Here is a 27,675-nt window from a genome sequence, read left to right as displayed (position 1 = left end):
CAAGAGCAATTCTGTTTGAACCCCTTGCACATAGTAAGTTGGACAGAAAATGCGTTATAGAGCAGTTCTGGCTCATCGTACTGCTGATGGATTGTTCCGAATTGGTAATGTCTCGGCAGATGCCGTCGGATGCAGGACAGAGTCATCCCATGGGGTTGGATTCCTGGCTGCAGCGATCCATTCCCGGGTTGTCCCAATCCCCGTGTGAATCCCGTTGTGGTTGGGTCCTTCACTTACTCCAGGAACCCGTGCCACGTCTCGAGGGCGGCAAAGTACCCTGGAATAGGGGGCAAATTTACGTCATCATCATATCGCGTAACGCCCAATCATACCTCACAGTCAGCGGGCGAGACCATCTTCCACCAGTACTAGTGTATGGCTCTGTCAACCCACCCTCCGGTCCTCCGATCAGATGCATCCCCTGCAGCAAATGACAAACTGGCGTTTGCTGATGTTGGAGGGGAAAATTTTTTACGGGTCTAGTGAATTTCATCCCCACCTACATGCAACGGCCTGCCCACTCCGACTTGGCCCGCGCAGCGGTACCAAGCTGCAATACGACAGCCCATGCTATTAAACTCTGTTCCCCTAATGTACAATACATGAGCTCTCTTGCTTTGCGATCCTTACTTTGATATGAAGTCTGAATACACACATGCAGGCGCTCAACAGCCACCAGCTCGTTTCCATATAGTCTGGTTCTAGATCTCCATGTAGTCCTGTCCATTCGCGTGTCCACTAACTATTGCTCGTCAGTAACGCTGCAGGCTGATACGCTGCGAGGCGGCTCGCTAGCGCACACACGTCACTGCCTGGTTTGTACTACACCTCTGCCAGGGGAAGAAAGTGGCAGCTCCATCAAGCCAAGCCACCTACACAGCTCTGATCTGATGTCACTTTTTTAGTAATTTCTATAAGGGCCTGCTCCAGAGGTAACGCTGTGACGGCAAAAAGTGTGCAGAAGATACATTTGGGCTGTAGAGTTAGTGGGCTTGGCCGGCTAGGGTAAGGGGATATATTTGTAGGCCTGTGGGTAAGGTAGGCTATAGGCAAGAGGGGAGCGAAAAAGGCCGTTACAGCGAGCACAGCACTCGTAACAACCAAATTCGGCGGTTACAGATTTTGTGATTTTTGGCCTCGTTGTGGTGAGAAACTTGGCAACTACGGTATCCCCTTTTGCAGGCAGTGAAGCGACTGCATTAGCGTGGTACATTGCCTCTTGGCGAAAACGCTGTGACGGCCATTTGTACCCCAAGTACCGCTAAAATTTAGTGCCGAAAAAGGAAAGGCGTATCGAATTTGGCGTTTTGCGCCATTTTTTGGTACAAGAACTGGGAAAGTCAGGTCACTCGGCTGTCACAACGGTGCCTCTGGAGGAGGCCCTAAGAACTGACTTACTTTCGAAGGGCTTAGGTGGCTTGGCTCGGTGGAGCTGTCACTTTTCCCCCCGGACACGAAAGGCGCCGGGCGCAAGTGACAGTCGGGCGAGACGAACCCGAAATATCGCTGTGTCAACCGGCGTGCAGGCATCGATTGTTCGCGGATAAGGCGTTCGCCCAATGGATAACTGATTGTTGGATCGATGTTGATCTTGTGACGCCTGTCGCAAATCATGAAACCAACAGGAAGTTTTCAGCCCGAAGGATATTTCCAATACTTGAGGTAGTTCCCTGTGACCGAGGACCAGAAAATCGCCAAGTCTCACCAAATTCCCTCTCACGCAGTCACCTGACAGGTTTGCATTGACAAACCCCAGTAGGCATGAGCCCGCGTACCAAACTGCCGCGCAACTCGACGCATTCAGTCGCCAATCAGCTCGACATATATCGAGAAAACGCAGCCACTCAAATTTACTCGATGGGTTTGTGTCGCGTGGTCAGTTATGTTAGCTGCAGTGGATAGCTCGGTAGAAAAGATATATTGAAGCTGAACATTGAAGAGTGGTGATGACTCTTGTTGCTCTGTAGATTTTTTCCAATGGATGTCATATCAACCTGCAAGAATACGGCGAAAGAAGCATACACGCGTAGCTCGATTGAGCGTGTGTTCTCCTGCGGCTGGAAAGGCCGGCTAAGCCGGGCCCGGGATTCCTCCGCCTTGCAACAGGGGGCCGTCATCTTGCATTCGATTTCCTATGTTGCAAACATCTCGTTGGGCTTGGAATTCCTTATTCCGGTTAGGATTAAGCCAGTTTGCTACCTAGACAGGAAAAGTATAAAGATAATTTTATTTTCTATCATTTTTTATCTCCACAACCAATTATTAAATACTGGTTTACCGATTCAGGGCCGTCATCATATTCAATTTCCTGTATTGCAAAATATCTCGTTAGGCATGGAATTCCTTGTTCCGGTTAGGATTAAAACAGTTTGCTACCCAGACGGGAAAAGCACAAAAGATAATTTTATTCTCTATCATTTTTTATCTCCACAACCAATTATCAAATGCTAGTTTACCGATTCAGGGCCGTCATCTTACATTCGATTTCCTGCGTTGCAAACATCTCGTTGGGCTTGGAATTCCTTGTTCCGGTTAGGATTAAGACAGTTTGCTACCCAGACAGGAAAAGCATAAAGGATAATTTTATTTTCTGTCATTTTTTGTCTCCGAAACCAATCCAGTTTACCGATTCAGGGCCCAACCCGGACCGGTGCCCGGTTGCACCAGGGCGGGGGGAATCTTTAGCTCGCAACTAGAGTACTACTAAGCCAGCCCCAGGGGCAATCTAGAGAGCTGATTGGCTGGCCCCAAGAACAAGCTTTTGGAGGCATAGCAGACTGCAACGTGCAAACACAAACGCGAGAAAACCACCACGCGAAAAGCAACCCACGTAGCCGGACTACCGTTTGGGGAGACTTGCTTGGAGGGATTCGGCAACAGAAGTCTCCATCTGTACAGAACTAATAGCCACGATATTTAACACGATGGAGCGATTCAAACTTTTTATCTCCCTTCCTCTAACCTCGGACTGCACCCTGCCGACTCCCTCTTCACCCCATACACAAGCATCACTGAGCAAACGCTTGAATCAGCCGACACTCGCCGACAACCTTCCTGATTCCCCTGCTTAACCCCCACACGCCACCCCCCCACCTCCACTTTCACGATGTTGTCTCGGGTTACACGAAGCAATCCCAATGGCCTTCGAGCCGATGACCCGACCGGGGACGAAACGAAAACACTCGGCTTCCGCTGCTTGACGGAGCGTGCCGCTGAGACTGACCACACCTTGTCTGCACGTGGCGGACACAGACACCGACAAAGTGGACAGTGCTTGCTGCCCCGGTGGAAGTCCGGATCGGTTGTTTCGTTCACGATTGACAAGGAGAGCTTTCCCGACGATTCCAAAGCTCATATCGTGGGGCGTGCACTCGATACCGCCGTTGACGATTGGAACAACAGACACATCGGTATCCGATTCAAGCGCGCCGCCGATGGTGAGCACGCCGTCTTCACCGTCACGTACGAGGACAACAATGAACCCTGGACACCCCACCAAGGAACCGTCACCTACGCCATCGCCTTCTTTCCAAACTCGGGGCGCCGCGTGTTACGCATTTTCAACACCGCTCTGGATGCGAGATCTCACGATGTTTCGGACACGGAATCTCGCGAGTTCTTGGCCAACGTTATGCGACACGAGCTCGGTCATGTCCTCGGTCTACGCCACGAGAACGCCGAGTCCAAGGAGAAATATGACCCATCGGTTGAGTTGACACCGCTGAACAAGGCGTCAATTATGGCGACCGGCTTCACATCCGGCGACAGAGTCGAGATTCAGGAATCGGATGTCATCGCACTCAAAATGCTGTACAAGCTGAAGGCGGGCAGCACGTTTCGCGGGTTCAAGGTCAAGGTGGTCGACCCTGATACACTTAGGCGACAAGCGACCTCCAAGCATGTGAGCCAAACCACCCGCAGAGAGGCGAGCTTCGTGGGCGCTGAAGCAGGACCCGCGGTTGCGCATGAGCGCAGCACTACCATCGCAGTCTGCTTCGCCATTTCGATCTGCATTTTTGCTTGTCTGGTTGTTAGCCCCAGGGTCACAGTCATCTGCTCTTCCTGAGAACAGACACCAAGGCATTGGGGAGCGTTGGGTTTCGCCACCATGTGGGTGCCGCTGGCGCGGAACACGCCATGAATAGAGAGGTGGTAGATCCAGGCGCATTTTAGACCTGGCAGGCGGTAGCTAGCTCTTCGACTCCTGACAATCTCAAAATAGACGAGATAGGTATCCCGCAGAAAAGAGTACTGCATTAAGCGTCAAGTCTAGTCTCATGTTGATATTCTCTCTCGTGCAAGAATATCGACGATGGCCCATTCTCATATCCCATCTCAGCCCTAGCTGATAGCTGGTCGATATAGTAAAACCTTACCCGTCCGTTTTGCGGTTCCAGCTACAAGTGTTTGCATCTCGACAGCCGCCTTCAACCTCTATCCAGAGCTTCCACTGCCCGATGACTTTTCTCTCACGCATTAGGATCCATTGAGCTGGTCTCGTCGCGCTGATTCCCATATTAAATGATAAAAACATCTCTATGATCAGTGGTCCTTCAAGAGGGTGACTCCTGCTTCAGCGTTGATTTGCCGTGCTAACTGTCCAGCTAACCTTCTGAGACTGATTTAGAAGGCTACATTTTCCATACCAACGGGGTCAAACGATAACTAAGAATTAGAGATATGTCCTCTCGCAGATGTCTCCTATTCCTTATATTCGGATAATATCTATTCTTCGATTATTTCTCTCCTCCCCGTTATACCGCGCGTCGGAAGTGAAATAGTTAGATCGCACCCTAGTACTTTTGCTTCTATTATAACCGGACCCCAGTAAACGTATCTGGTTCTCTAGAAGGCTGAGGCCGGGCTGCGGATACGATGTCGGAGGTGGAAGCTAATGCATATAGCGAGCCGAGGACCTGACTCTTTAGTCGAGATAAGCCCAGTCTACTACCTTCCTAGGCGCTCGGGTACTCGGCTAACAGATTATTAACGACTAGGTGCTATAGCCAAAAAAAAAAAAAAAAAAAAAAAAAAGGCAAATATTCTAAAGTTGCTGTTCAGAAATACTATATAAGCGCTCTATTGACGGCATAAAATTGAAGGAAAATTATATAAGACGATATATACAGATTCAGAACACTAGAAAGCAAAGAGGATAAGAGGTAAGTCAGATATACAACCGCCTTAACTTAGAGAGATAAGGGAATAGAGAGGCGACGGTGATAAAGCGCGTTTTGAAGGAGGTTGGAACTAGGCGGAGGAAACGAAGGAAGGAGAGGAGCCAAGAGTATAAGAAAGGAAACGCCGGAAGAGAAGTTGGTATTTATACCGCAAATGCACTAGGGCCGTACAAGCAGGGTATACGGATACAGTGCTATACCTTCTCCGGTAGGAGCAACAGCGTGCTCTCGATTACGAGAACTATGAATCACGACAAGCAGCTAAATTTACTACAAAGGAAATGATCCACGGCGCCGAGACGCTCTGCATGTATTCCTAGTAGATTATCCACACTGGGTTGCTACAGCAGCTTCCTAGGACGAATAGTAACCGGTAGAGGGCCTGGGGAGGCTGGGGTCACTGCATCCACTCATCGGTGCTGACTACGAACCCAGGTAATTCTCCGGGCGTCTTCGTATAATCTGACATCAGCGCAATGCATTGCTCCCTGACAGCTCTGTCAAAGTAGCCATATTAGCAATCGTTCGTATAAAAGATATCATCATGGCATCCCAAGCCCATCATCTCACGCCTAGCAAGTGAAATTAATGTCTAGCGTTCATGTCAATCATGCGTACTCCTCTCCTCTCAGCGCTAGCCCTCGGGGCATACAACTGCGGCCTCGTCCTAGCCACTGACCTGCCGACTCTCTCATCTTCCCTAAAGACCATCTCGGCGGATGTCTTTCCCGACCTCAAGGCAATTGCCATTGATGTCTGGAAGAACCCTGAAATCGGACTTGAGGAGCACCACGCACACAACCTCGTTGTTGACTACTTCACGAAAGTGCGACCGGGTGAATGGAGAGTAACGCCCCACGCATACGGCATGCCGACGGCTTGGACACTCGAATTCGAGTTTCGCACGCCTACTACTCCGCCCGACCAGAAACTACCCGTCATCGGCTTCATGGCCGAGTACGACGCGTTAATCGGTATTGGCCACGCGTGCGGCCATAACCAGATCTTGTTAAACGGCTTGGCAGCCGCGAGCATGACGCGGCAGGCCCTGATCACGCTAGGCATTCCTGGACGTGTTGTAGTTGTCGGAACGCCGGATGAGGAGGGCGAGGCGGGCAAGTGTCATCTGCAGAAGAGAGGTGCGTTCAAGGATTCGGATGTCTGGTTCATGGCGCACCCGACCGCTGCCAACGCGGTGCAGCCTATGAACTCCCGTATCAATGCGTTTTCCGACTTCAGAGCTACCACGCATCCCGACGCGGTGCGGAAGGCATATGAGGCGCTTGTTGCGGTGCGCGACCTAGCCCTCAGCGGGTTGCCGGGAACGTCATCGTCGGTTGTCCCGGTAGAGGAGGTCGGCATGTTTGCAAGCAACATCGTGCAGGGCGAGATATCCCTAGGCATTAACGGGTTGTCGCTCGAGGAGGTTCAGCGAACGGTATCCTCCATCCTCGACAGCACCTACCCCGGTGTCACCTTCACCGCGGCCTACGATGCCGACGGCGGGGTCAACCTGACGGCCATCGGCCCCGGAGGCCATGCCTCAGAAAACACCAAGAGCCCACTCGTACTGACCATCGAAACCTTCCGCGCGCTCTCAGATCAGGATGGCATTTCGTTCTACCTTCCCGGAAACACGACCCTGGGAGCGCTGGACATCATCTTTAACATCCGCTCTCGTTACACGCATGATCTCGGCTCGGTGCTTGACGCTGTAAAAGCGGCCATAGGAGACAGAGCCGACGCCATCGCCACCGACACAGTCTACCCTGCCCTCGAGATAACGCCCTTCCTTCCCGAGATGTTCATCAACCTGATGGAGGGGCCCGACTCCGGCTCGCAGACGGACTGGGCCATCTCGACCTTTGCGCCAGCTTCCACCGACGCTGGATGCCTGCAGAACGCCGTTGTCGATCCGGCCACACACGCACTACTCAGCGCAGACAAGGTTGTCTTCCACCCCAACTTTAACATCTGCCCCCCTGGTGGCGAGTGCGCGTTCAACCATGAACCATCTTTCCATGACGTTGCTGGGACTGAGTATAGCTTTGGTCGAACGGAGATTGTTGCGCGTGCCTTGGCGCACTTGGCCGTTCAGCTGCTCAGTGAGCCGGCTATAATGGCCAATGCGACGGCTATTCTTCATTAACCAGCTAAAACTTGTATAACTACTGAGAAGCCAAGAAATTATCGTCATTTGTATATTTTGCCAACTAGCTTGCTTGAAGGGGTTCTTCCCCATTTAGCTGTATAAAACTCAAGTATATGCGCTTCACACACCTTGTCTCTCCACTTCCCGGTCACATTCTGAGCACCAAACGGCGGCTCAAATTGTTCTTTGTACGAGTGAGTGAGATGTCTATACATATCCCAGGAAGCTTACTACAGTAGTTGATTTACTATTAAGGAAATGACGGCCGTTGCACCCTAACAATGACTCGCCTTTGATCCGGTATGTGACGGCTCTGTGAAGCCTTTGTTACTGATTCCGGCTTCTTTATTAGACAATGCACCAAATTTAAAATACCGGCATCTTGCAAACAACTTTAGATTGCCATACGCTCGACAATCAGCTGGAATGGGTTACAGGAATCTGGCACCAGGAGATCCGAGACCAAAAACACGAAAATCGATACACAGACCTGAGATATTGAACACAAACAATCACCGACAATCACCAGCGAGATACAAGGCGATCAACCGATTACTGCGTCGAAGCTTCTGGATTTCAGGGTAAGAGGCCCTCTACGCTCTGGTGTTACAGCGTTGCAGTTGTATCAAGCTTTCAGTAGCAATTTCACGCATCTAAAATGGCCAGAAAAACAAGCCCCGGGTCGAGCAGACGTGAGGGGAATAAACAAAATAATAAGGAAAGTGGCGGTCGAGGCAGGAAGAATAATCAACGAAACCTACCACTGAACCATTCATCACGAAACACAGGGGGTAACCACAGACATTCTCCTCAATACAAGCACCCCGAGAAAGGGCAAGCGGTAGCTGACCGAGACCAAAAACGTTATCACACGCCTGACTCCCAGGGACCACGTTACCCCCAAACTCAACAGCCGCAGAGGGGACAACAAAGGGGTTTTGGCCCGGAACAGAAACAATATCGGGACTCTCAACCCGACGGGGAGTATAATCCTAAGCGCCAGAAGCCACCGTCGTATGATGGCGAATCGCGGCAAGATTCTCGTGGACCGCGAAATCCTCGGCCACATCGGCAACAGCCTCAGATGCAACCACATCCTCACGCGTACCATCAACGCGATGTTGACGAGGTGGACATGGATGCAACAGACCTTGACAATGATGAAACGGTGCTTCCTACATCTAGTGTCACAAACGCCCCTGCAGGCCGGGAAAGACGTGTACGCTTCGCTTTGCCTGACGGCACTACCACGAACCACACTCCAACATTCGGTTATGACCGGGGCCATAACAACCCTCGGGAACAACTTCCAGCTTCACCGCCAAGTGGTCCACATAGCCCATGTGATTGGAGTTGCGCGGTATGTCTGTGGTGCCAGCACCATCTTCCCCGAAACTTTTGCCAATGTCATCGGCGGCCGCAGCTGGAGGCTACCAACAGCTGGGCAGGATTCATGAGAAAGAGCAACCAGGAAGCTTACGATCGGTGGATGACGCACCAAGAAGAGGTGGCCAAGTGGGTTGCAAACAACGAGAAAGCCAACGCCGCGCGCCGCCAGGCGGAACAAGTTGCACAGTACGCACATGCACAGGCGATCCAGCCGCAGCCGCAGCCGCAGCCCGTTCCCATTCCCCAACCGCAATTTCAACTCGACAACCCTTTCAACAACCCAGGTCCAGAGACTAAAGAGCGGATAGGGAAGCTTCTCGACCTCTCCAAAACAACCGCTGCCCTCACCACCAGCATTGAAGAATCCTACTACCTAGCCCGACTCTACCAAGAGACCCTCGCCCACGACAAGCTCAACGCTGCAGACGTATACGAACTTACGGCCTTCTTCTGCACCATGGCAAGAATCATCACGAAAGCCCACCACATCATCCAGCGCTACGGTCACCTAGCCGATTTCCAAGCACAACACATCAAGGGATTTCCCGTGGCTGATGAGGAGGAGAAGATCTTCACCGCAGAGTGGAAGCACGTCGTTGCGGGCTATGACCTGGTGAAGTCGGTCGAGGGAATCTTGGTCGACGTCATGGATAGGGGATATATCCGTAGCCAGGCGTCTGCTAATGCTTGGGCGAGGTACGGACTGGAGCTGCAGAGGTTCGGCGCTAGGCTGGGGATGTTTTGCGCGGAGATTCTGGACTGGTATAGGTAGGCACCTTAAGGCTTGGCGGTTGGTTGGGGAGGGGATCGGTGGATGATGAGGCAGATTTCTGGGACCTCTAGGCCGAGTGGTTTCGAAAAGGTAAGGTGGCGTTGTAGGTGGTTTCTCGTTGACAATTGGATTGGCGTAGGTAAAATGTAAGAAGCAGACGGTAAAAGGAAATGATGGGCGAAGCGGGAGGAAGAAAAGACATGTTCGAGGACGAGACGCGAGTTGAACGCGTGACCTACCGGACTGCAGCCGGTTGCTCTACCACTGAGCTACTCGTCCTGGATTGATGGATATCGTGGGTTTATAGGTGGAGACTTTGATTAAATTGGTATAAGGCAGTGGTTTTAGGTAGTAAACAGGAACAAGGTAAGAAATATGATAGATCAAGCGTGTTCAGGCTTTGCAGTTCCATGTCTCAGGGGACAGCTCGGATTGATGCTGCTTGAAGAACCCTAGTGATATGAACGTCTATGTTAGAGCCTTATGCCCCCTTGGGATCCACTTTGATGCTCACTTTCTACTTAAGGTCACCCCCGGAGTACCACGCAACGAATGTCGAGGGACGGTTGCCTATCAGTGACCAGACACAGGGACACTGCCAAGGAACGATCAGTGGGCGTATCTCGGATCTACAGAAAACAGTTGATGCCAAGACCGATCAGGTTGCCCTCGATAAATAGATCGAAGAACTCAAGGACATGGTCAATTTGAAGGCGCGGGACATCAAGGCCGAGTTTCAGTCTCGCTTCGACGAGTCCTTAGGGTGAAAAGGAGGAACTAGCCACCAGAGTAAGCAGCCTCCTCCAAGAGTTCCGGGAATCGCTGTCGACCCTGGAGAAGCAATCGAACGTTCAGCTAACAGGCGCAGGCGATGAAGCGATTAAGGAACTGAAACCATAATAACGAACGTCAAGCATCGCTTGAAGCTATCCGAGAAAGTACCTATCAAGGTCATAGAGCGGCACGCCGCGACTGACATAGCCTCAATAGCGGACTACCCTGCCTCCTCCAACGGTTGAGTTACAAAGGATTTAGGATCTAGGTAATAGCTGAGCCAGCGGATCCGAAATGTCTTTCATCTTTGCCAACATCGCGTATGGCAGTTTGCGGGTACTAAGTGACGGTAATAAAGGAGGAAGACAAAGCGACGAGAAGAAAGGAATAAAGATCGAGGGCAAAAGATTGTCCCGAACGAAGCGTCGAAGGCTAACAAGGAATTTGAAGACCTGAGCACGCGCCCATCCATCGACCCCTAACCCTCACTTTCAAATCCGGGAAAACCCTCCTATGCCAGTTGGCAGACCAGCTTTGTAACTTCTGGGGACCTTGGACTACCTTTTCGCTGTCACAAAGTTGTAGCGTGTGTTGAGGTGCTGACCGTCGTTTACTGTGTGTCTTCCTCGGATTCGGAGAGGTGTATGCTCCAGGTAAAACATAGCTGTTCGGTACCTAGTACTCATGAATTGGTAATTACTAAGACTGAAACCTTGTACATCTCTGTCTCTCCATACATACTCACAAGATATCTCTATGTCGATTTGTCCCCGTATATCAAGCAGGGCACTAAGTATTCGTTCGTATTACAACGGTACGCTGCGGAAGACAATAGGTGTATTGAGAAATAATCTCCGCCCGCTCAGTCCCAGATATTTAAGAAACTCGGTAAGCGACCGTCTAGCCGGCAGGAATTATATCCCTCAGTACTTCTAGTCCACCACGCGCCCAAACCAATGTCTCATCTGTGTCGTCTTGCCCCTTCGTCTGCTTTTGCGATTCCGGAAAGGCGGGGTTCGGTTTGGCGCTGGCTGCGGTAAACGTCTTCCGTGTCTCCACCAAATCCAAGACAGCGTGAGGGTCGGGCTTAGCGTCCTGAAGCATCGTCTCGCCAACTGTTCCCGCCATAGCCTCTTCATTCATCAACTATACCGCGAGTTGCCTCATCGTACTCGTCAATGGAGGGAAACGAAGAAGTAACTTGACAACTTGTAAAGCGCCATCGTTGGCACACATACGACCTTCGACCTTGCGAAGCTGGAACAACTTTTGTCACTTGCACCTCGAGGTTGGTAAACTGGGGGTCACGAGCCGTCGCCAGGCATGCCAACATTCTCGGTAATTCTACGTCGACGGGGAACAGCACGATCCGCGTCAAATATTCGAAACATTGAAGGCAGCAATGGAACCAATCCAATACCCGGGAGTCGAGGTTTGGAGGGCTGTCCAGTTTAGGTATCTTGCACTAGTTAGGAACTCTTCTTAAATGAGGTTCCTCGCTAGCAAATTATAACAGGGCGTATAGCCAAGTAGGCAGAGCGTGTCACTGTCCGCAAGCAAAGCTCCTATCCACCAATGCAAGGTCGACATGATGAGCCACACATTTCATCCAAGGGGCCGCGTTTCTTTTGGAGAACAAGGTATTACGGCACATTTCTCGGTGTTTTCATCCGTATAAACCTGAAGTCGATCGCATTCACATAAAAGACTCCGGCAAGTACGCCTCGTGTTAAGGACCCAGGCATTCTTTGCTCTCTGCCGCTGAAAGGAGCGAATTTCTGGCCACGTCGGCCAGGCAGATATGACAAATCATGTACAAGGGTATGTGCGAGATCATTGCAATAGGATACATCAGCTTGGCCGCCTTAATTACGTTAACACACGGAAGACTCGGCACCACTCATTAATACCTAGGTAAGGTAAGGTAACTGGGGTTTCCGTTCACTAAAAGTCATCAAAGCCAAACCAACAGCCAACAGAACCTTCACATCACACTACTAGTCCCACCGCAGAATCAGATATAAATGTAACAATACGCTCCACCGTTCCCACCGAGATGGTCGTGCGCCTCCATCAGCGGGATCGGCGGGGACAGCCACTCGAGGTCAATCTGCATCTTGAGCGGATCCGTGATGCGCTGCCGCTTCCAGTGCCCGCCGTGGTCGACATTGCCGACCATAGGCACGGCGTTGAGGCGGTTCTCGGGGTCCTGCATCTGCCAGATCCACCACAGGCGATCCAGCGCGCCGTGGTGGAAGTAGAAGACGGGATCGCCCGGTGACGTGCCCGGGTCTCCACCGGGGTCGACGCCGTGGATGTAGTGGCCTGCGGTGTGGATCTGTTTTTGCCCGAGGGGTTAGCGATGGTGGGTTGAGAGTGGGGAGAAGGGATTGGTACGTACTCCCCAAGGATAGGGGTCGTTCCTGGGCGGTGGGCTGCCCAGAAGGGTGTTGTAGAAGGTGTTGATATCCTTGCTCTGCGTGAGCAGCTTGTAGGCGTGGTCGGCCGTGGCTCCCATGGACGCGTTGCGGTTGATGTCGCGGCGGAGGCAGCGGGGGTTGTAGCCCAGACCATCGCTCCGGGGGTTCTTGGGCAGCTTCTTGTGGGTGCTCATGGCGGTAGGACCGAGGGTGACGACCATGCTGTGGATAGGTCAGTATCGGCTCTACCAGCGCGCATTTGAGTATTGCTAGGATCTGGTTGCAACTTACTCGGAAAAGGGGCCCGATGTCACGCAGCCACCACCGCCGGCGGAGGCGAGGATGTTTGGAGTCCGTCCAGGTTGCGGGATGCCTTTGTAGTCGGGGTCTGGCTCGCCGTTGCCCCCCATGCTGGAAGCGTTGCCGTTGAACATGGGTGGGTTGATCGGGTCACGGGGGTACCGGTCGTAGTTCATGTACTACTCGATGTTTAGCCAAGGGCGCTTGTGGAAACTCACTGCCCCTGGATGCAACTTACAGGTTGATAGCCCTTGTACCCGCACTCTTCCCGCAAGGCCTTCTCATAGACCCAGATGAAGTGCTTGTGGGCGGGGAAGAGGTGATAGTTGTCGTGCAACTCCATTGCGTGCGTCATGTGGTAGGCGACAAAGTCGTCGAACCGGCTTCTAGCACCGGGATACTTGTCTTTGGGCGCCTGGGCCGGAAGCTTCATCAGGCACTGCACAGCTGCAACATACTCCTCTCTCTCCGCAACGCTGAGGTCGCTCCACTCTCTTCGTACGGCTGCATTTTCCAAGGTGCAGTTGTTGTTGGCTCCGGCGGCGACCTTTTTGGCAAGGAACTCTTCGACCTTGGGCCGTGTGGCTATCTCTATCTCGTCCACGACATCCAGTGGGTAGTGGCCGTTGCGAATCCTAGGTACACACCCTCGTCAACAGCTGAACCAAAACAAGATGCCAGATTTGCGTCGGAAACACTTACACTTTGACGTTTGCCGCGTATGAGCCTGCAACAGCAGCAGGGTCTGCTGCCGCCACCGCTCCAGCTCCAACAAGGAGGGAGGGCAGCACCAGAGCACTCCAGGAGGTTAGCATTTTGGAGCAGTTCTTCACGAGCGAACGTGGTTCTTGAGCCTGCACATCAAGAGCTCCCAATTTGGTGTCTGATTTTATATCCGAGAAGGTCCCATTATCCGCATCAGCCCGTTTGAACTTCATGTGATTGACCCGGCGTTTCATGAGAAGATCTATCGTATGGACGGCCGCTGGGACAAGTATGCCTGGATGTACGATGCTTTTGGGGCCAAGAGCTCTACCATTTTCGGTTCAGGTATTACTACCTTATTGGTACCATCGTGACTTTAGCGCTTGCCTGGGTAACTGAACAGCTTGGTTCGCAGATCACAATTTGCACAAGGCCTACCGCGCTGCAATTGCTCCATTCTTCTCGAAAGCAAAGGTCGCCACTCGTCAAGACCTAATCCACAAGAACGTCGACAAGCTCTGCAGACGTATCGAGAGTCTCGCTGGAACTACGCTCAACCTCGGCGCAGCAGCTAGCGCCTTCACTAGAGATATTGCCAACGAGTATATCATCGGCAAGGAATATAACGAACTAGAGCTTCCCGACTGGGGTATTGGCCTGTCCATAGCATCCCAGGGTGGGGATGTATTCTGGCGTACAACAAAGCACATCCGCTGGTTTGGACCTGCCTTGAAAGCTATACCGATTAGCTGGGCCATGAAGATAGCGAATGAAGGTACCCAGCAGTTCCTACGCTACCTCCAGGTAAGATCCTACTATCGATAAGGAACTCGAGAAAAAAGGGCTTGGATCGTTAATACCTCTTGCTAGCAATCTGAAGCAGACACCCGAGAGACGCTCGCCACAGTTATATCATCCTCTCCCAACGAGAAGTCCCGCGATACCGTTGTCTACGAGATCGTGCATTCCGATCTTCCGCCTTCCGGAAAGACATTTGAGCGTATTTTCGAAGAGGTCGCTACTATCACGGGCGCAGGGTTTGAGACAACTGCCAGCATTCTACGCGTCGTCCTTTTCCATGTGTATACCAACCCTAAGATTCTTCAACAACTACGGGATGAGATTGCTGTGGCCGCCAAGTCGCCTAACCCGATCCCGCTAGCAACGCTTCAACAGCTACCGTACCTCACGTCGGTCCTGACGGAGGGTATGCGTTTGAGTCCTGCTATTGGCACTCGCGCGTCCCGTGTGACAAACAAGGATCTGTTCTACAACAATTGGAAAATCCCCGCCGGCACTCCAATTGGTATGACCACGCTTCTGATGCACACCGATGAGAAGCTGTATCCGGAGCCGATGCGCTTCAACCCGGACCGGTGGATGGATCCCGAGGCTCGGAGAGCGCTTGACAGGACGTACGCTCCGTTTTCGAAAGGGACAAGGATTTGCCTAGGGATGCAGTAGGTCATGCTCATTTTGCCATCTCTGATCGACTCGCGCTAACATATCTAGCCTCGCCTGGGCGGAGATGTACCTGTTTCTCTCTACCGTCGTGCAGCGCTTCGATTTCAAGATTGAGGGCTCCAGGGCGGAGGACTTTGAGTTTGAAAAGGATAACTTTGGTATCGGCACCAAAGCGACATGTAACTTGTGGGCTCGTGTTACAACGTATGAGGGCTGATGTATTCTCGCGTCGTCCGTTGATGTTCATGATATTTTCCTCGCTCACTCTGTAAGGAATAGTGTGCAACATATCTGGAACTCCCCTGTGTCCGACCGGTTGTTATTTTATTTAAAAAAAAATAAAACCAAAAAAATAGTACGCCTCGATGCCTTGCATTACGGATAAGGGGACCAGGGCCATACGAAGCCCAAGGTTGATTCCCTTCCCGCAAGATCAACACCAAAAGCATAAGGTACCTTACCTTAAGCTATCGATGCATCTCCAAACCCCGTCATAACAACACCCGCCCGCATTGAACCGTCAATCAGCCAAAGTCATCCCCTCCATAAACGCCCCGAGGTAATCCATCTTGCCTACATCCACGCCCACGCTGCGTAGGATCGAGTACGCCATGCACAGGTGAAACATGAAATTCGGGATCCCGTACCCCAGAATATACCCCCTCCCATCCCACCAGATGCTCCGCTCCCCATAGCGCAGCTCAATCCTCTTCCCCTCGACCCCGCGCAGATCCTCCGGCCCCGCCCCCTTCTCAAGCAAGTCGATCACCGCGCCAACGCGCGCGACAAGCTGCTCCAGCGCCGCGGCGCTCTCGTCCAGCCCCGCACCGGCCTGCTCCGACCCGGCGGGCTGCGTCGCGGGGACCAGGCGCTCCAGCCCGCCCTGCGCGATGTTGGCGCACGACTGCACGTGGAAGGCGAATGGCATCATGTCGTCGCACCCCTGAAGCTTGGCGCCCGGGAAGGTCGCCGCGGACGGGTGGGACGCGGCTTTGGCGAGGATCTGTTGGAGGGCGCGGAGGCCGCGCAGGTGCAGGTCGATGCTTACGTCGTAGGCGGTTATGGGGGTCGTCATTTTGGATTGAGGGGGTTTGGGTGATGATGGAGGGTTGGTTGTGTGCAAATGTCGAGGTCTGGGTTTTGTGGTTGTTGTTGCTATTGAGGGGACCCAAAGGTTTGATCGAGGCTGTCCTGAGAGTGCAATCGCCGGACTTAACGGAAAACAGCGGTGACCGAGACGAAGGCACGCCGGCTTTATAGTTCCCCGCATGTTTCTGCCCGATTAATCCTACCCGCTACGCAAATGCTGCCGGTGTGGTGTGTTGGCGCGCCTAAGTTTCCCTGAATCCTCCTGGCCCGCAGGTAAAAAAAATCGGGGGATTAGTTAAACCGGTATGCGGACCCAACCAACATTGAAATGTTAGTGATCGCTCATTGCTTCAAGTGCTTTGTAAGCGGACACTTTTCGAGTACTTGGGATGGGTGATGTTGAAAGAACGGAAACGACTTCGACCGGCAAGAATCAGTGTCCCAGCTCATATCCTAAGTATCGGAGTCCTCCGTATGGTCTCACGCATCACAATGAAGGGCTTGGAGGCTAATGTACCACTAGGTACTGTTCCTACATCTCTCCTGAGGATGCAAGATGCGTCGGGGACGCGACGTCCGGGGAATAATAGACACGACTCCCTGTTGGCTATGTGTGGGATAAACCTGCCGAAAGCAAAGCGCAAATCACTGGTTGGTCGCAGGTGGTATGGAACTGGTCTTCGTCGTTTCCCCGGATAAGCTGAAAAAAAATGAGGACACTTGGAGGCCCGAACGTGTCATGCTAAGACGGTTAGAGGAGGGTTGAAGGCCCCAACAGGCCGTGTTGGTCAACACCGGGCTTTACCGAGGAATGCGCGTAGTTCATGGACTGGTTAACCTACCTACTGATTGATAGTCATAGCGGCCTTTTCGGTTATGGTACCTGACATTCCAGGTGTCGCATATTGGGGCACCAAAATGCAATGTAACCTTCGAATCGGAAATGTGGCGCAACTTGGCGCGGGATCCAACTGTGCAGGGCAACCTCGGTAACTCCGGAAAGCGGGGGTCGTTCGCCAGTCATTCCCGCGTCCTGCAACGGAGCAGACCTCAAGTCACACTTCCAGGCTGAAGTTAGCTACACAGCATCCGACGAATCGAACATTTGGTAGGCGACCATGGTGCCCAGCAACCTTGACCTGGCCGAGAATCGCCGCCGCATGTACAACGGCGAGCTCTACTATGCGTATATTCCCGACCTGATAGCGGACCGCAAGCGCTGCAAGGCGGCATGCTATGCTTTCAATGCGGTATCCACTAACGGAGTGGCCTCGCGAAGAGAACAAGTTGAACTTTGGAAGGCGTAAGTGACGACCCGATTTGTGGACTGCCCTCTGCCAGTTATGGAGGCGGTCATGAACACCTTGCTCATCCGACGGCGCGTCAAACAGAATCATCCGAGACACCACGCCACTCCCGCCCCAAGCTGCTACCCTCGAGGATGACGAGCGCCTCTTGAACGGATACCCGTGGGTCGATGGGCCCATTAAGTTTGATTATGGCTACAACACCCAGTAGGTGTTAACCCCCTCCTAAATCCTTCCTTTCATCCTTGTCGTCAGAATACAGTTCCTCACATCGCGTTCAACTTCCTCTTAGATTCGGCACTGGAGTCTACGTAAACAGCAACGCCGTCTTTATAGACACTTGCCTCATTACCATCGGCTCTCGCACGCTCATCGGGCCTAACTGCAGTTTTTACTCGGGGACACACCCAACTGACCCGTTCCTGCGGAACGGACTGAACGGTCCTGAGTCGGGCAAGCCTATAACCATTGGAGAGGACTGCTGGCTTGGAGGGAATGTGGTAGTATGTCCGGGAGTGACTATCGGACGGGGCGTGACTGTTGGGGCGGGAAGTGTGGTGACCAAGGATGTTGAGGACTTTGTGGTCGTGGTGGGGAATCCGGCGAGGGTGATTAAGAGATTAGAGGCGGGAGATAATGTGAAGCACGGAGAAGAGGAGACGCGAAAGGAGTAGACGTTATAGATCCTATCCAAGCAGCGGCATGCAGGTCACTCATCTGTTAGGAGTCAAGAAGACCTTGTGCCCTTCCACCGGCATCATGAATCAACAATCGCCGCACCAGCACAATATCGCCCATCCTTTGGTTGACCTTGGCCTCTATCATTCCCTTATCTCTAATACCCGGTGATTTTCTCACTCCAATAATCGGCGCGGCGCGGATTCATGCACGGGAGCCAAAAGTACTAGTATTTAGCAGGCATAAACAATGACACACAACCGCAAGGCGAGAATAACGAGGGGAATAGGATTCTGCCTAAAGGACGATGAAGTTCACGATATTACCGGTCCGCCTTATTCTTGGATTGCCACGGTAATGACCAGCCCGATCCCGAAGCCTTACTAGCACTGGCTTTGGCGGCTTCTTTCATCTTTTTGAAGGCGGTCTGTTGCAGCACCATCCAGCGAGCTTCCATCTCACCTTGGCTGAGGATTGGTTGGCCGCCATAGATCTCAGTGTCTGCATCCTCTCCGCCGTTGTATGACCCATCCGCCAGCCCTAGGACTCGGCATAACGCATCCGACTTGCTAAGCAGCCACTCCCCATGCTTGAGCCCGTGCTTCCAGTGGTCCGGTAGCGACGAGTACCCAAGATAGCCCCCCAACAGGGCGCCGGCAAAGCAGGCATTGGTGTCAGCATCCCCACCACGCATGATGAGATCCGTAATGAGGTCCTCAAACAAGCGAGAGCGGCCAATCAATGCGCCCTTGACCGCAGCCATCCTTCGTATTGCCATTCGTAACAGCACCACTCCGGACCCTAGAGTCTTATAGACGTACCCGATGGCGGCCTCCTCATCAAGCTTCAACCCATCTAGTCCGTTTTCGGGGTTGATGTGCCTCTTGAGTTCCTCCAGGTCAAAATCCGCCTCCCGCTCGGCGTTCCCTTCCCGAAACCATCGCACCGCCCTCGCCACCAACGCATCCACGTCCGCCTCACTTACCACCTCGGCCCTCACTACCGCCCTCACCAACCCGGTCCCAATAACACAAGCCAACACGCACCTCGGGTCGACGTGCGTCACCCTCGAGATGCGCGCCGCCACCTCAAACGCCTCCTCCTCCGCCCGGAACAAGCAGATCACCCCCAAAGGATGGGTCCTCATCAAGCTCCCGTTCGGCGCCACCCGCCTGCCGGTGCGTTCCCAGTACTCTCGCGCCACCCTCTCGGGCTCGTCCGCAAACCCGGCCGTCGCAACCACGCTGCCCACCAGCCTGCCCAGCCCGAGGGGCATGGTATCCAGCGGGCGCAGGCCCATTTGCACCCACACGCGCAACCTCTGCGCAAAGTCGTGCGGCGTGGGGAGGGGGTTCGCCGACGACTCCCATCCCATCGTCCCCCCGGCCGTGGAGGTACTTGTGGCGGAGGGGGAGGATGAAGAGGAGGAGGCGGTGTGCAGGAACCCCAGCAGCAGCAGCAGCGCCTGGTCCGTGTCGTCGGTCCAGTGCCCAGGCTCCTTGGGCGCGCGGTGCGAGTCGAGCTTGAAAGGGGTCGCGCGGCCCCCCACCAGCGTGAAAGTGCGCGACGGGTAAGCGTCGGCCGCGTCCGCCGCCGACATGAACTCGGTGTAGAGGCCGATTGCGTCGCCCAGGGCGGAGCCGACGAGGACGCCAGCTGTGCGGTCTTGGAGGGCCGTGCGGAGGAGGGCGCTTGTTGCCGCCTTACTCTTCGAGAGGGATGGGAGGGGGTTTTCAGTGGACATGATGATGGTGATGCGTTGGGTTGTGGGAAAGGACGGTGGTTTAATTAAAGTGGTAATAGAACAAGACAGGTTTTTGGAGGTTATGGGCTGATGTTCGGGATTGTGGGGGTGCAACTGGGAGGGAATGCGGGGATGACAGGGGGACCTGGTGGCTTGCCCGGGGCCTGGCTACAGATCGACAAGAAATGAACAGCACGCCGTCCATCCAAAGACCACCGTGTACAGTATTTTTGTGATAGCGTAATAAAGAATGCCGTCTACGCAATGGTTTCCGTGGATAGGAACCCTGGCGTCTCGCAGGACTCTGCCCAGAACTTTTAGCTCGTGGTCTCGGCCATGCTTTAATACTACTACGTCGGCGTCAGCGGCGTCGTCTACCGGATCGCCACCGTCTATCGAGCCCTTGCCCCACACCCGGACAACAGACGACGGTTAGGGCAGGAGAGCGGTCGGCTCTCTACTCCTTTACCAGTAGGTCCGGCTGCATGTTGTATTTACGGTGGACCGGGTTGTCCCGTATACCTACCGAGCAAACCTTCATAATGTGATCGTAGTGGGATACGAACTACGAAATGGGTAGTATTTAACAATCGCCGGGTTCGGACCATGTCCCGCCATGACGTCGGCAAATATCTTCGCTAACCTGGTCTCTGACCTACGCAATCGCGTGTTCAAACTCCGGCAGCCCAAGTAGACACAGATGAGCGGACCTGCCTCAGCCGGTGGGTGGCCCACCCTTCATTCCCACTCGGTGATCTTTCCGCCTTTCTCGGGCTGTCCCGTCGCATGGTATCAATAATTTCTTCATGGAGTAAAAGTCACGCGAGGGGAACAACGATATTCATCTCATTTGCCGCGGACTCAACGACCAAAAGCTTGCTGTTCCCTAGGATGATGATGATAAATGTATCAGCCCAGCAACCCGGATCTATACGAGACACTCGGAGGGACTGTGAGCGTGAATTCAAACAAGAGGTCCTGATTGCCGGCTCATTCATCTTGGGATCTTACAAGAGACCCGAGGTTCGTAATGGTACTGGGCAGTAAGAGTAAATATCTTTTTGCAGTTGAGACTGATATGTAATTCCGCAAGGTATAAGGGCGGAAATGATTAGACTTTATTAATTGAATAAGAGATTCACCATAATGAGGGAAATACCTGAGGCTTGAAAGGAGCAATGAAAGAGGAACTCGTAAGCCTAACGTAGGGCACTCGTCGTACCTTACTCGACCCAGCTTCCTTACACCAAAACATCGCCAGCCTCGTCAAGCCTCTGGCTTCCGACCCCAAAGAATCTTCTGCCGATAATATCCATGGACCTTAGGATCCTTCAACTCCTTCCGCAAATGCGCCAAATACACCCTGATCTCGTCCCTCTTCCACCCCAGCGCATTCGCCAAAAACAGCATGTACCCCTCCGGATCCTGCAGCCACCCGACCCGAACATACAGCCCCAGCTCCTTGCGCTTCGGGTCCTCCTCCCACCCCCCCACGGGCGTTTTCAGGTTGACCTCCTCGATATCCACAAACCCTGCCTCCTCCATCGCCTTATGCACAGTCCCCTGTTCGTACAGGTCAAACGACCTCCCGAACCTCCGGCACCCCTCGGAGAACAGCTTCCCCCACTGTCCCAGCGCCATCGTGGGCTTGACGCTCCCGTCGTCACTTCCGATAAAGGCGGAGGGCTCCATGCTCTCGACGTACCCGCCTGGCGCGCAGGCATCGAAAGCGCGCTGCATGAGCAGCGGCCACGAGTCGATGCTGCCGGCCAGAAAACGCATGTGGATGTAGTCGAAGGAGGCGGGCGCGAAGGTCCAGGATTGCGTGCAGTCCTCGATTTGGAAGCAGAGGTTAGGCGGGACGCAGGTGGTTTGGATGGGCGAGACGTCGGTGCCGATGACCATGGTGTGCGGGTGCATGTCGGCGAAGTCGCTTTGTGTGTTAATTAGCGAAAGTTATGAGAAATGGAAAGAGGGAGGTTACATGGCCCAGATTCCTGTTGAAAGTCAGCTTGTCAAGATTGACGGTCAAGTTGGGGTTTTTTAGGGTTTCCAACCTGTTCCAGTTCCTACGTCAAGAACTTTCTGCAGCTTCTTGTCAGCATGCACAGACAGTATCTCCAGGTTGGAGTAACCCAGACCTTGAGCTTCTCTTCCTTCAGTGGGGCCAGGAACAGCTTTCCATCGAGTGCAAGAGTGAAGCTATGATGGCTACGCGCTTTCGTGGTTAATACGTAGTAAGAGCCGGTTTCAGCGGACCGTCTGGGAGTCATACGCAATGTCCATAGACTCTAATTGGGCATCGTCGTTGGCACCCCTGATACGTCTTAGCCAAACAGATGTACTAGCGCAGAGCTAGGCTTGACTCACCAGTACTGAGCATTCCCCCGCTCGCTATGGTACGTCCGGCCGTGAAGCGTCCGGTAGTCCACGATGCTCGACGTGAGCGACGCTGTCGACGATATAAAGGACCCCAATGCCGAGTCGTCGTCGCGCCCATCATCCTCGGGAGGAACTTCCGGCGGAATTGTGTAAGCAATGTTGAGGCGGCGATTTGCGTATCATCTCACCACTCACCCGCCCAGTGCTCGGCCGGAAGGATGCCAGTGCCCTCAGCCGTGGTTTGCGCGGTGGCAGCCTCTGTGCTAGCGGGTTCCGTCGCCCTAGATTCGTCTGCCATGTCGTTATGAACTAGATGTTGCTAGAGAGTGACGATTTTGATGAGTGAAGTTGGAAATTCAACGTTGTTGAGAATGCTCTCGCTGCACGAAACAAGGCGAAATGGCAGAGAGAATTTCCCCGCACCGTTGCATTACCGACGTGAGCCGGGGTCTGCCCCTACGGAACGTATTCCACCGACCCGACCGGTTGTCCGGCATGTTGAGTTGCTGACAGATGCCTAGACCCCTTTCGTACATGTGGCGTATTTTCAGTCACGGATGGAACATTGTGTTGGGGCAAGGCTGCATCTCCTGGAGCCGTCAAATTGCTGATACCCGAGGAAAGTATTTTTTGCAAGAGCGGGCGGTGTGACATTCTCAGGTGTACTAATTCAGCGGCTGGTCGAACCCGGTGAAAGTTGCGCAAAGAACGCTTTTTCAAACTTCATGGTTCTAACCCTCTAATTATTTAATTACTAAACCCAGCACCCTCCGCCGCCAATTAGGTCGCCCAAACTCCCCTCCTAGGCCTTAAGGATTATCAGGTATCTTGGCCTCTTGTTAAGGTCTTGGGCTATGGCAGTAGTTTGTTCACTGGCAGTGGAGTTCTTCTCTTCCCTTTGACACTAGCAGTATCTGGACTCACTCACACCGCATCCTATCCTTCCCGAACTAGTTCAAAATGTTAAAAGTGACTTATCACATTTACATCACATAGATAGAAAGCGGGAAGTTCTGTTCAACTTTGTTTTAGTGAATAAAGGACCTACGTACTTCATCCGTGTGAATGAAGCACCGATGCCACTGAGAGGCAACATGAAATGCCATTCCAAGCTACTAGATTATAAGTCGCGCTACATGGTATCATTGCAAAGGACCCATACTAGTTCTTCCGCGGCCGTAGTGTACCTAAGGAGGCAGTTTCACATACCTATGTCGAGTAAAACATAAAACGATGGCGACAAATTTCATAATAACGAGGAGGGCCGCCCCTCCGTCTCGGCTTCGGTAGTACCCATTGATACCTAATTAAGTGGCCCTTTGTTGGGATGGAGATCGGGGTCAAGACACCGCGTCCACCGATGCTCCCTGATCGACGTACGGCCTGGGAAATTGTAGCAACTGATAGCCATCAAACCTCGCGTCTCCGGCAATGGAATTTTATGGTTAACGAATTCTATGCCATATTCCAACTAGCTCCGGCGTACTAGTCTATAATGACGGCTTGAGTTTGAATAGATGAACCAGCCGCTTTCCCGGCGCGAAGGTACTTTCCACTTGATGTGGGCATTGCGTCGATCATGCCGCTTGTTGTTTTTCATACGATTGGGCTATATACAGGGTGTTCAAGCTGATAAGGAGCTGGGACCGTGAATCGAGTGCCGCGTCCGTAACCTCAGCCTCAACCCACCCATCCAGGCCTGGACAGATGACGAATGCACCCAGGGCGGACAAGATACCCTGGCTGATGACATCGAAATTCTCGTGCATGGTTGGCCCTCCACAATACTCCAGGGATAACATCACGGAGCCTACTGATAATTCGATCAACCATGTAGTCTTTGCTGTCGCAGTCTTTGTTCCTAGCGTCCTGCTCCGTTACCAATTCTGTTTACGCTACTATGTAAATATTAAACGCCTCAACTAGATTAACCAAGCCCGCTGTTAGGAGTCCGAAATTCAATGATAATCATCTGCCAAAGATAATTATCTTCCCTCGTAAAGCTTTACGGTTGATCTGAAGAGGATGGGTTTTGGTTCTTTTCCAAACCATCTTGTCAGCGCAAGGTACTGCGTTAAGGGCGATTCTCTCTCCCCAAGGCTAGCTATTATTTTAAATCACACATATAGGAGTTTAAGAAATTGGTTATTTTAATTAAACTGTCCCACGTCAAAAAATAACTGCTCCAGCGGTCTCATGGTTATCACTCTTGCTCTACTCGATCTTGATGCCGATCTTTCCAAAGTGTTTCCGCGCCCACTGTACATAACTGAGTCAGTACCACATATTGCTTTACCACGCAGTCATCAGAAAAGAAACGTACCATGTACTCATACGCTTCCTTAACTTTATCTAGCGTGAACACCGTCTTGTCTACCACGGGGTGGATATCGTGCTTCTCGATCTCCTTGACCATATCTTCCAGTTGCTGTCTCGAGCCAACATAGACACCGCGAACCGTACACACGCGTGAGAGTGTCTCCAAGATGTTATCCTTGGGGTTTGCACCTCCGACAAAGCCAATGATGGAGATGACGCCCTCCATCTTGATGGCCCGCAGACTCTGCGTCATGGTTCCTTCGCCGCCAACCTCGATCACATGGTTGACGCCTTCACCTTTGGGAGTCAGTTTGCGCGCTGTCTCGCCCCAGTTGGGGTCCTCCCGGTAGTTGATAACGTGATCGGCTCCCAGGTTCTTGAGCACCTCGGCCTTTTCCGCGGTCGAGGTAGTGGCGATGACGGTCGCACCGGCGGCCTTGGCGAACTAGTAGCCCAGTGTCAGCAAGATTTCAAGCTTCCAAGTGGAAGACTAGAATAACGAGTGAAACGAAAGTGAGAGATAATTAAACAGAACACGGGGAAGAAGCTAGAACAGTGTAGACGGAGAACAGAGAACCGTACCTGCAACGCGAACAAACTGACACCGCCGGTGCCCTGCACCAGGACGGTATCTCCCTTCTTCACCGGCCGCAAATCGTACAGCGCATTCCAGCTCGTCAGCGCTGCGCAAGTCAACGTCGCGGCCTCGACGAAGTCCAAGTTGTTGGGCATGCGGACAACCCCGTTCTCATTGAACACGCCGTACTCCCGCAGGGTGCCGTCAATGCAGCCGCCTAGGCCTGTGTGGCTGGCCGCAACGTCGACCGGACCGGACTGATGCCCTTGGTTAAAGAGCGTCACGACCTTGTCGCCGGGCTTCCACTTTGTCACCTTGGACCCGACCGAAACGACCTCACCCGCGCCGTCGGAGCCAGCAACGACGGGGAGAGCCAAAGGGAATGGGTATTTCCCCTGTTGGGTGTCAGCATCAGGCGGAATGTAGAGAGGGATTCGAGGTTTAGTTACTTTGGGAATGATCAAGTCACGGTAGTTGAGGGAGGCGCCCCGCAGCTTGACTAGCACGTCATTATCACCCACTTTGGGAACGGAGGAATCCTGGTAAACCAGGCCGTCGAAATCTTTGTCGGTCCCCTGAACGAGCCACTGCTTTTGCGTGGTGGGGAGTGAGTTAGACATGATTTCGGTTGAGGTAGTCACTGACAGCTCGGTTGGAGGTTTTAAACTACGGCTTGCTTGCTCGAGTATTGAGGTGCAGGATGGACTCGTTTCCGCGCTGGTTTTATACCCGTATAAAGCCTTCATCTCGTACCCAGAACCTCGGGGATGCTTACCTACATTTATGTACGTGTGTACGTCATTTCTACGGGACACCGATGCAATGTGGAGAACACGTCAAGATATTTCCCGGTTCAACGTTGTCCCTGGCGATTAATAAGCCGGTGGTGATCCGACTTTGACTAATTCACTTGTTGGCTTGCAAATCCACCAACACTGGGCCAGAGATTTCGCGTGATTCCAGTATCGCGGATTCTTGACTTGCCAGACAACTTCTGGCAGCCATCGGTGGTGTAGCTAAAATAGTGCTGCGTACTCGCTTGTCAATTGCATTAAAAACGTATAAACTAGCCGTAGTATGCAGTTCATATTTACTGATGGGTACTAGTATGGTAGTACCGGAACCCACGCGGCTTAGCAGTGTAACCCCCTGTTTGTACTGTACGGCGGCATCTAGAACATTCTTGGGCGAGAAAATCCGGTGTTACGGGAGCTTGTGGGTCCGTCGAGTCTTGGCATGGAGACAGGAAAAAGTCAAAAAGACCATGTCACCCATTCGATGGCGGGAACTGAGCCCGACGTGGGGGTCGAACCCACAACCTTGAGATGATTCGGGAGAACCCTTAAGAGTCTCACGCTCTACCGATTGAGGTAGCCGGGCAGGCTGGCTGATTTATGCGGACGACTTGACGCAGTTTCACTTGTGAGGATACGCCCTGGAGCAACCCGATTTGCCTGTATGCGGTGATCCTGCCAGCGAGAAGAAGTGGTAGTTCAGGTGGGTTCTGTTCTATGGCCCATTGAGTTGGGGATTCGGCAAGGTAATTAGAATGTCATGGAAGATGAATAGAATAAGGGCCCTATGCACAAAACTCCTTGTCTGTATGACTAAGGTAATTGTTACCTTGTGTTATGTTAATGACTTACATTGCATGTCTTGATAGCTGCAGTGTAGCCTGAGATGGATCTGGACTTAGGAAAACTTGTAAGTTCGTTATGGAATCTGTATCTTAGAATACGTTTTATGACAGGCAATGATAGGTTGATAGCCGGGGCTGGATATAAATGACGGTAGATGTGCCATCCCACACTCTGGTGTGGCAGCGCGCGCTGTGCACCATCTGTATTTCCAGGGCAAGCAACCTTAATTCCATGCGGCCAATAGCCTTTCCTGCTCGGCCGCAGTGCTTAAGATCGATACCGCGTCAGCTTCCTGGCATACCATCAACTGATACGATCGCGGGGTGACTTACATCGACACGACGTATCCGTGCCTTGGGTTTTCAGGTAACCTGAACTTTTCTGAAGCAGTCCACTTCCCGCTAGCCAGATCGTTCGTCTCAAACGGGAGGTATCCACCGCCACGCAGGTAATCATCAATCCACAGATACCACTGCAACTGACATTAGCAGTTTGTCCTTCTCAGTTACTTTCAGGTGGCACGCCACGGCAACTCACCTTCTCCCGATCAACATTGTCCCTAAACACCAGCGGCCCCTCACCAGCCGGCATCCCCCTCCCAATCCCTTCTGCCACCATCTCCCACGGCCCGTCCAGACTGTCCGCCACATTCTGCTGGATCAACTCATCCGGACCGTTCTTGCTCACCATATAATATTTTTCCGCCGCGTCGTCGTAAACGATTATCCATCCCCAACTCGACGTAGACCTCAGCAGGGGTGAACTCCTTAAAATCCCCCGTCC

General features: G+C 52.7%; 11 protein-coding genes and 2 non-coding genes across 13 annotated transcripts; 5 read left to right on the top strand and 8 right to left on the bottom strand.

Moving 5' to 3' along the window:
- Positions 1-3,106: 3,106 nt before the first annotated feature.
- On the top strand, positions 3,107-4,066 carry MFIFM68171_07281 (uncharacterized protein; the record flags this gene model as incomplete). The annotated part of the gene is made up of 1 exon (XM_071062701.1): positions 3,107-4,066. One exon carries the CDS (start codon positions 3,107-3,109, stop codon positions 4,064-4,066), a length of 960 nt encoding a protein of 319 aa, XP_070918802.1.
- A 1,724-nt stretch (positions 4,067-5,790) lies between these two features.
- Positions 5,791-7,329, top strand: MFIFM68171_07280 (uncharacterized protein; the record flags this gene model as incomplete). Its single annotated transcript, XM_071062700.1, has 1 exon — positions 5,791-7,329. The coding sequence occupies one exon, from the start codon at positions 5,791-5,793 to the stop codon at positions 7,327-7,329; it is 1,539 nt and encodes a 512-aa protein (XP_070918801.1).
- A 1,456-nt stretch (positions 7,330-8,785) lies between these two features.
- On the top strand, positions 8,786-9,493 carry MFIFM68171_07279 (uncharacterized protein; the record flags this gene model as incomplete). Its single annotated transcript, XM_071062699.1, has 1 exon — positions 8,786-9,493. The coding sequence occupies one exon, from the start codon at positions 8,786-8,788 to the stop codon at positions 9,491-9,493; it is 708 nt and encodes a 235-aa protein (XP_070918800.1).
- Positions 9,494-9,700: 207 nt separating this feature from the next.
- Positions 9,701-9,772, bottom strand: MFIFM68171_t104. The gene has a single exon. It is a non-coding gene; the product is annotated as a tRNA-Cys (tRNA).
- A 2,509-nt stretch (positions 9,773-12,281) lies between these two features.
- MFIFM68171_07278 (Tyrosinase copper-binding domain-containing protein) lies at positions 12,282-13,802 on the bottom strand (the record flags this gene model as incomplete). The annotated part of the gene is made up of 5 exons (XM_071062698.1): positions 12,282-12,605; positions 12,669-12,909; positions 12,979-13,166; positions 13,226-13,622; positions 13,690-13,802. The coding sequence occupies 5 exons, from the start codon at positions 13,800-13,802 to the stop codon at positions 12,282-12,284; spliced, it is 1,263 nt and encodes a 420-aa protein (XP_070918799.1).
- Positions 13,803-13,961: 159 nt separating this feature from the next.
- MFIFM68171_07277 (Trichodiene oxygenase) lies at positions 13,962-15,373 on the top strand (the record flags this gene model as incomplete). The annotated part of the gene is made up of 4 exons (XM_071062697.1): positions 13,962-14,037; positions 14,108-14,496; positions 14,563-15,152; positions 15,205-15,373. 4 exons carry the CDS (start codon positions 13,962-13,964, stop codon positions 15,371-15,373), a joined length of 1,224 nt encoding a protein of 407 aa, XP_070918798.1.
- A 303-nt stretch (positions 15,374-15,676) lies between these two features.
- MFIFM68171_07276 (uncharacterized protein) lies at positions 15,677-16,231 on the bottom strand (the record flags this gene model as incomplete). The annotated part of the gene is made up of 1 exon (XM_071062696.1): positions 15,677-16,231. One exon carries the CDS (start codon positions 16,229-16,231, stop codon positions 15,677-15,679), a length of 555 nt encoding a protein of 184 aa, XP_070918797.1.
- A 1,132-nt stretch (positions 16,232-17,363) lies between these two features.
- On the top strand, positions 17,364-18,226 carry MFIFM68171_07275 (Acetyltransferase, CysE/LacA/LpxA/NodL family; the record flags this gene model as incomplete). The annotated part of the gene is made up of 3 exons (XM_071062695.1): positions 17,364-17,548; positions 17,637-17,759; positions 17,845-18,226. 3 exons carry the CDS (start codon positions 17,364-17,366, stop codon positions 18,224-18,226), a joined length of 690 nt encoding a protein of 229 aa, XP_070918796.1.
- A 326-nt stretch (positions 18,227-18,552) lies between these two features.
- On the bottom strand, positions 18,553-19,974 carry MFIFM68171_07274 (ADP-ribosylglycohydrolase-domain-containing protein; the record flags this gene model as incomplete). The annotated part of the gene is made up of 1 exon (XM_071062694.1): positions 18,553-19,974. The coding sequence occupies one exon, from the start codon at positions 19,972-19,974 to the stop codon at positions 18,553-18,555; it is 1,422 nt and encodes a 473-aa protein (XP_070918795.1).
- Positions 19,975-21,240: 1,266 nt separating this feature from the next.
- On the bottom strand, positions 21,241-22,654 carry MFIFM68171_07273 (Methyltransferase; the record flags this gene model as incomplete). Its single annotated transcript, XM_071062693.1, has 7 exons — positions 21,241-21,907; positions 21,959-21,971; positions 22,032-22,065; positions 22,116-22,185; positions 22,250-22,291; positions 22,345-22,489; positions 22,552-22,654. The coding sequence occupies 7 exons, from the start codon at positions 22,652-22,654 to the stop codon at positions 21,241-21,243; spliced, it is 1,074 nt and encodes a 357-aa protein (XP_070918794.1).
- A 1,916-nt stretch (positions 22,655-24,570) lies between these two features.
- MFIFM68171_07272 (Polyketide synthase enoylreductase) lies at positions 24,571-25,872 on the bottom strand (the record flags this gene model as incomplete). The annotated part of the gene is made up of 4 exons (XM_071062692.1): positions 24,571-24,615; positions 24,680-25,120; positions 25,258-25,647; positions 25,702-25,872. The coding sequence occupies 4 exons, from the start codon at positions 25,870-25,872 to the stop codon at positions 24,571-24,573; spliced, it is 1,047 nt and encodes a 348-aa protein (XP_070918793.1).
- A 671-nt stretch (positions 25,873-26,543) lies between these two features.
- On the bottom strand, positions 26,544-26,632 carry MFIFM68171_t103. The gene is given in 2 exon segments: positions 26,544-26,579; positions 26,596-26,632. It is a non-coding gene; the product is annotated as a tRNA-Lys (tRNA).
- Positions 26,633-27,115: 483 nt separating this feature from the next.
- Positions 27,116-27,582, bottom strand: MFIFM68171_07271 (uncharacterized protein; the record flags this gene model as incomplete). Its single annotated transcript, XM_071062691.1, has 3 exons — positions 27,116-27,158; positions 27,225-27,364; positions 27,430-27,582. The coding sequence occupies 3 exons, from the start codon at positions 27,580-27,582 to the stop codon at positions 27,116-27,118; spliced, it is 336 nt and encodes a 111-aa protein (XP_070918792.1).
- Between the last annotated feature and the right edge of the window lie 93 nt (positions 27,583-27,675).

This window comes from Madurella fahalii (assembly GCF_045866475.1).
Source record: "Madurella fahalii IFM 68171 DNA, scaffold_4, whole genome shotgun sequence".
Classification (NCBI taxonomy): domain Eukaryota; kingdom Fungi; phylum Ascomycota; class Sordariomycetes; order Sordariales; genus Madurella; species Madurella fahalii.
Note: the sequence above shows the minus strand (reverse complement) of the source record. Positions and strands in the feature narration are given on the sequence as shown.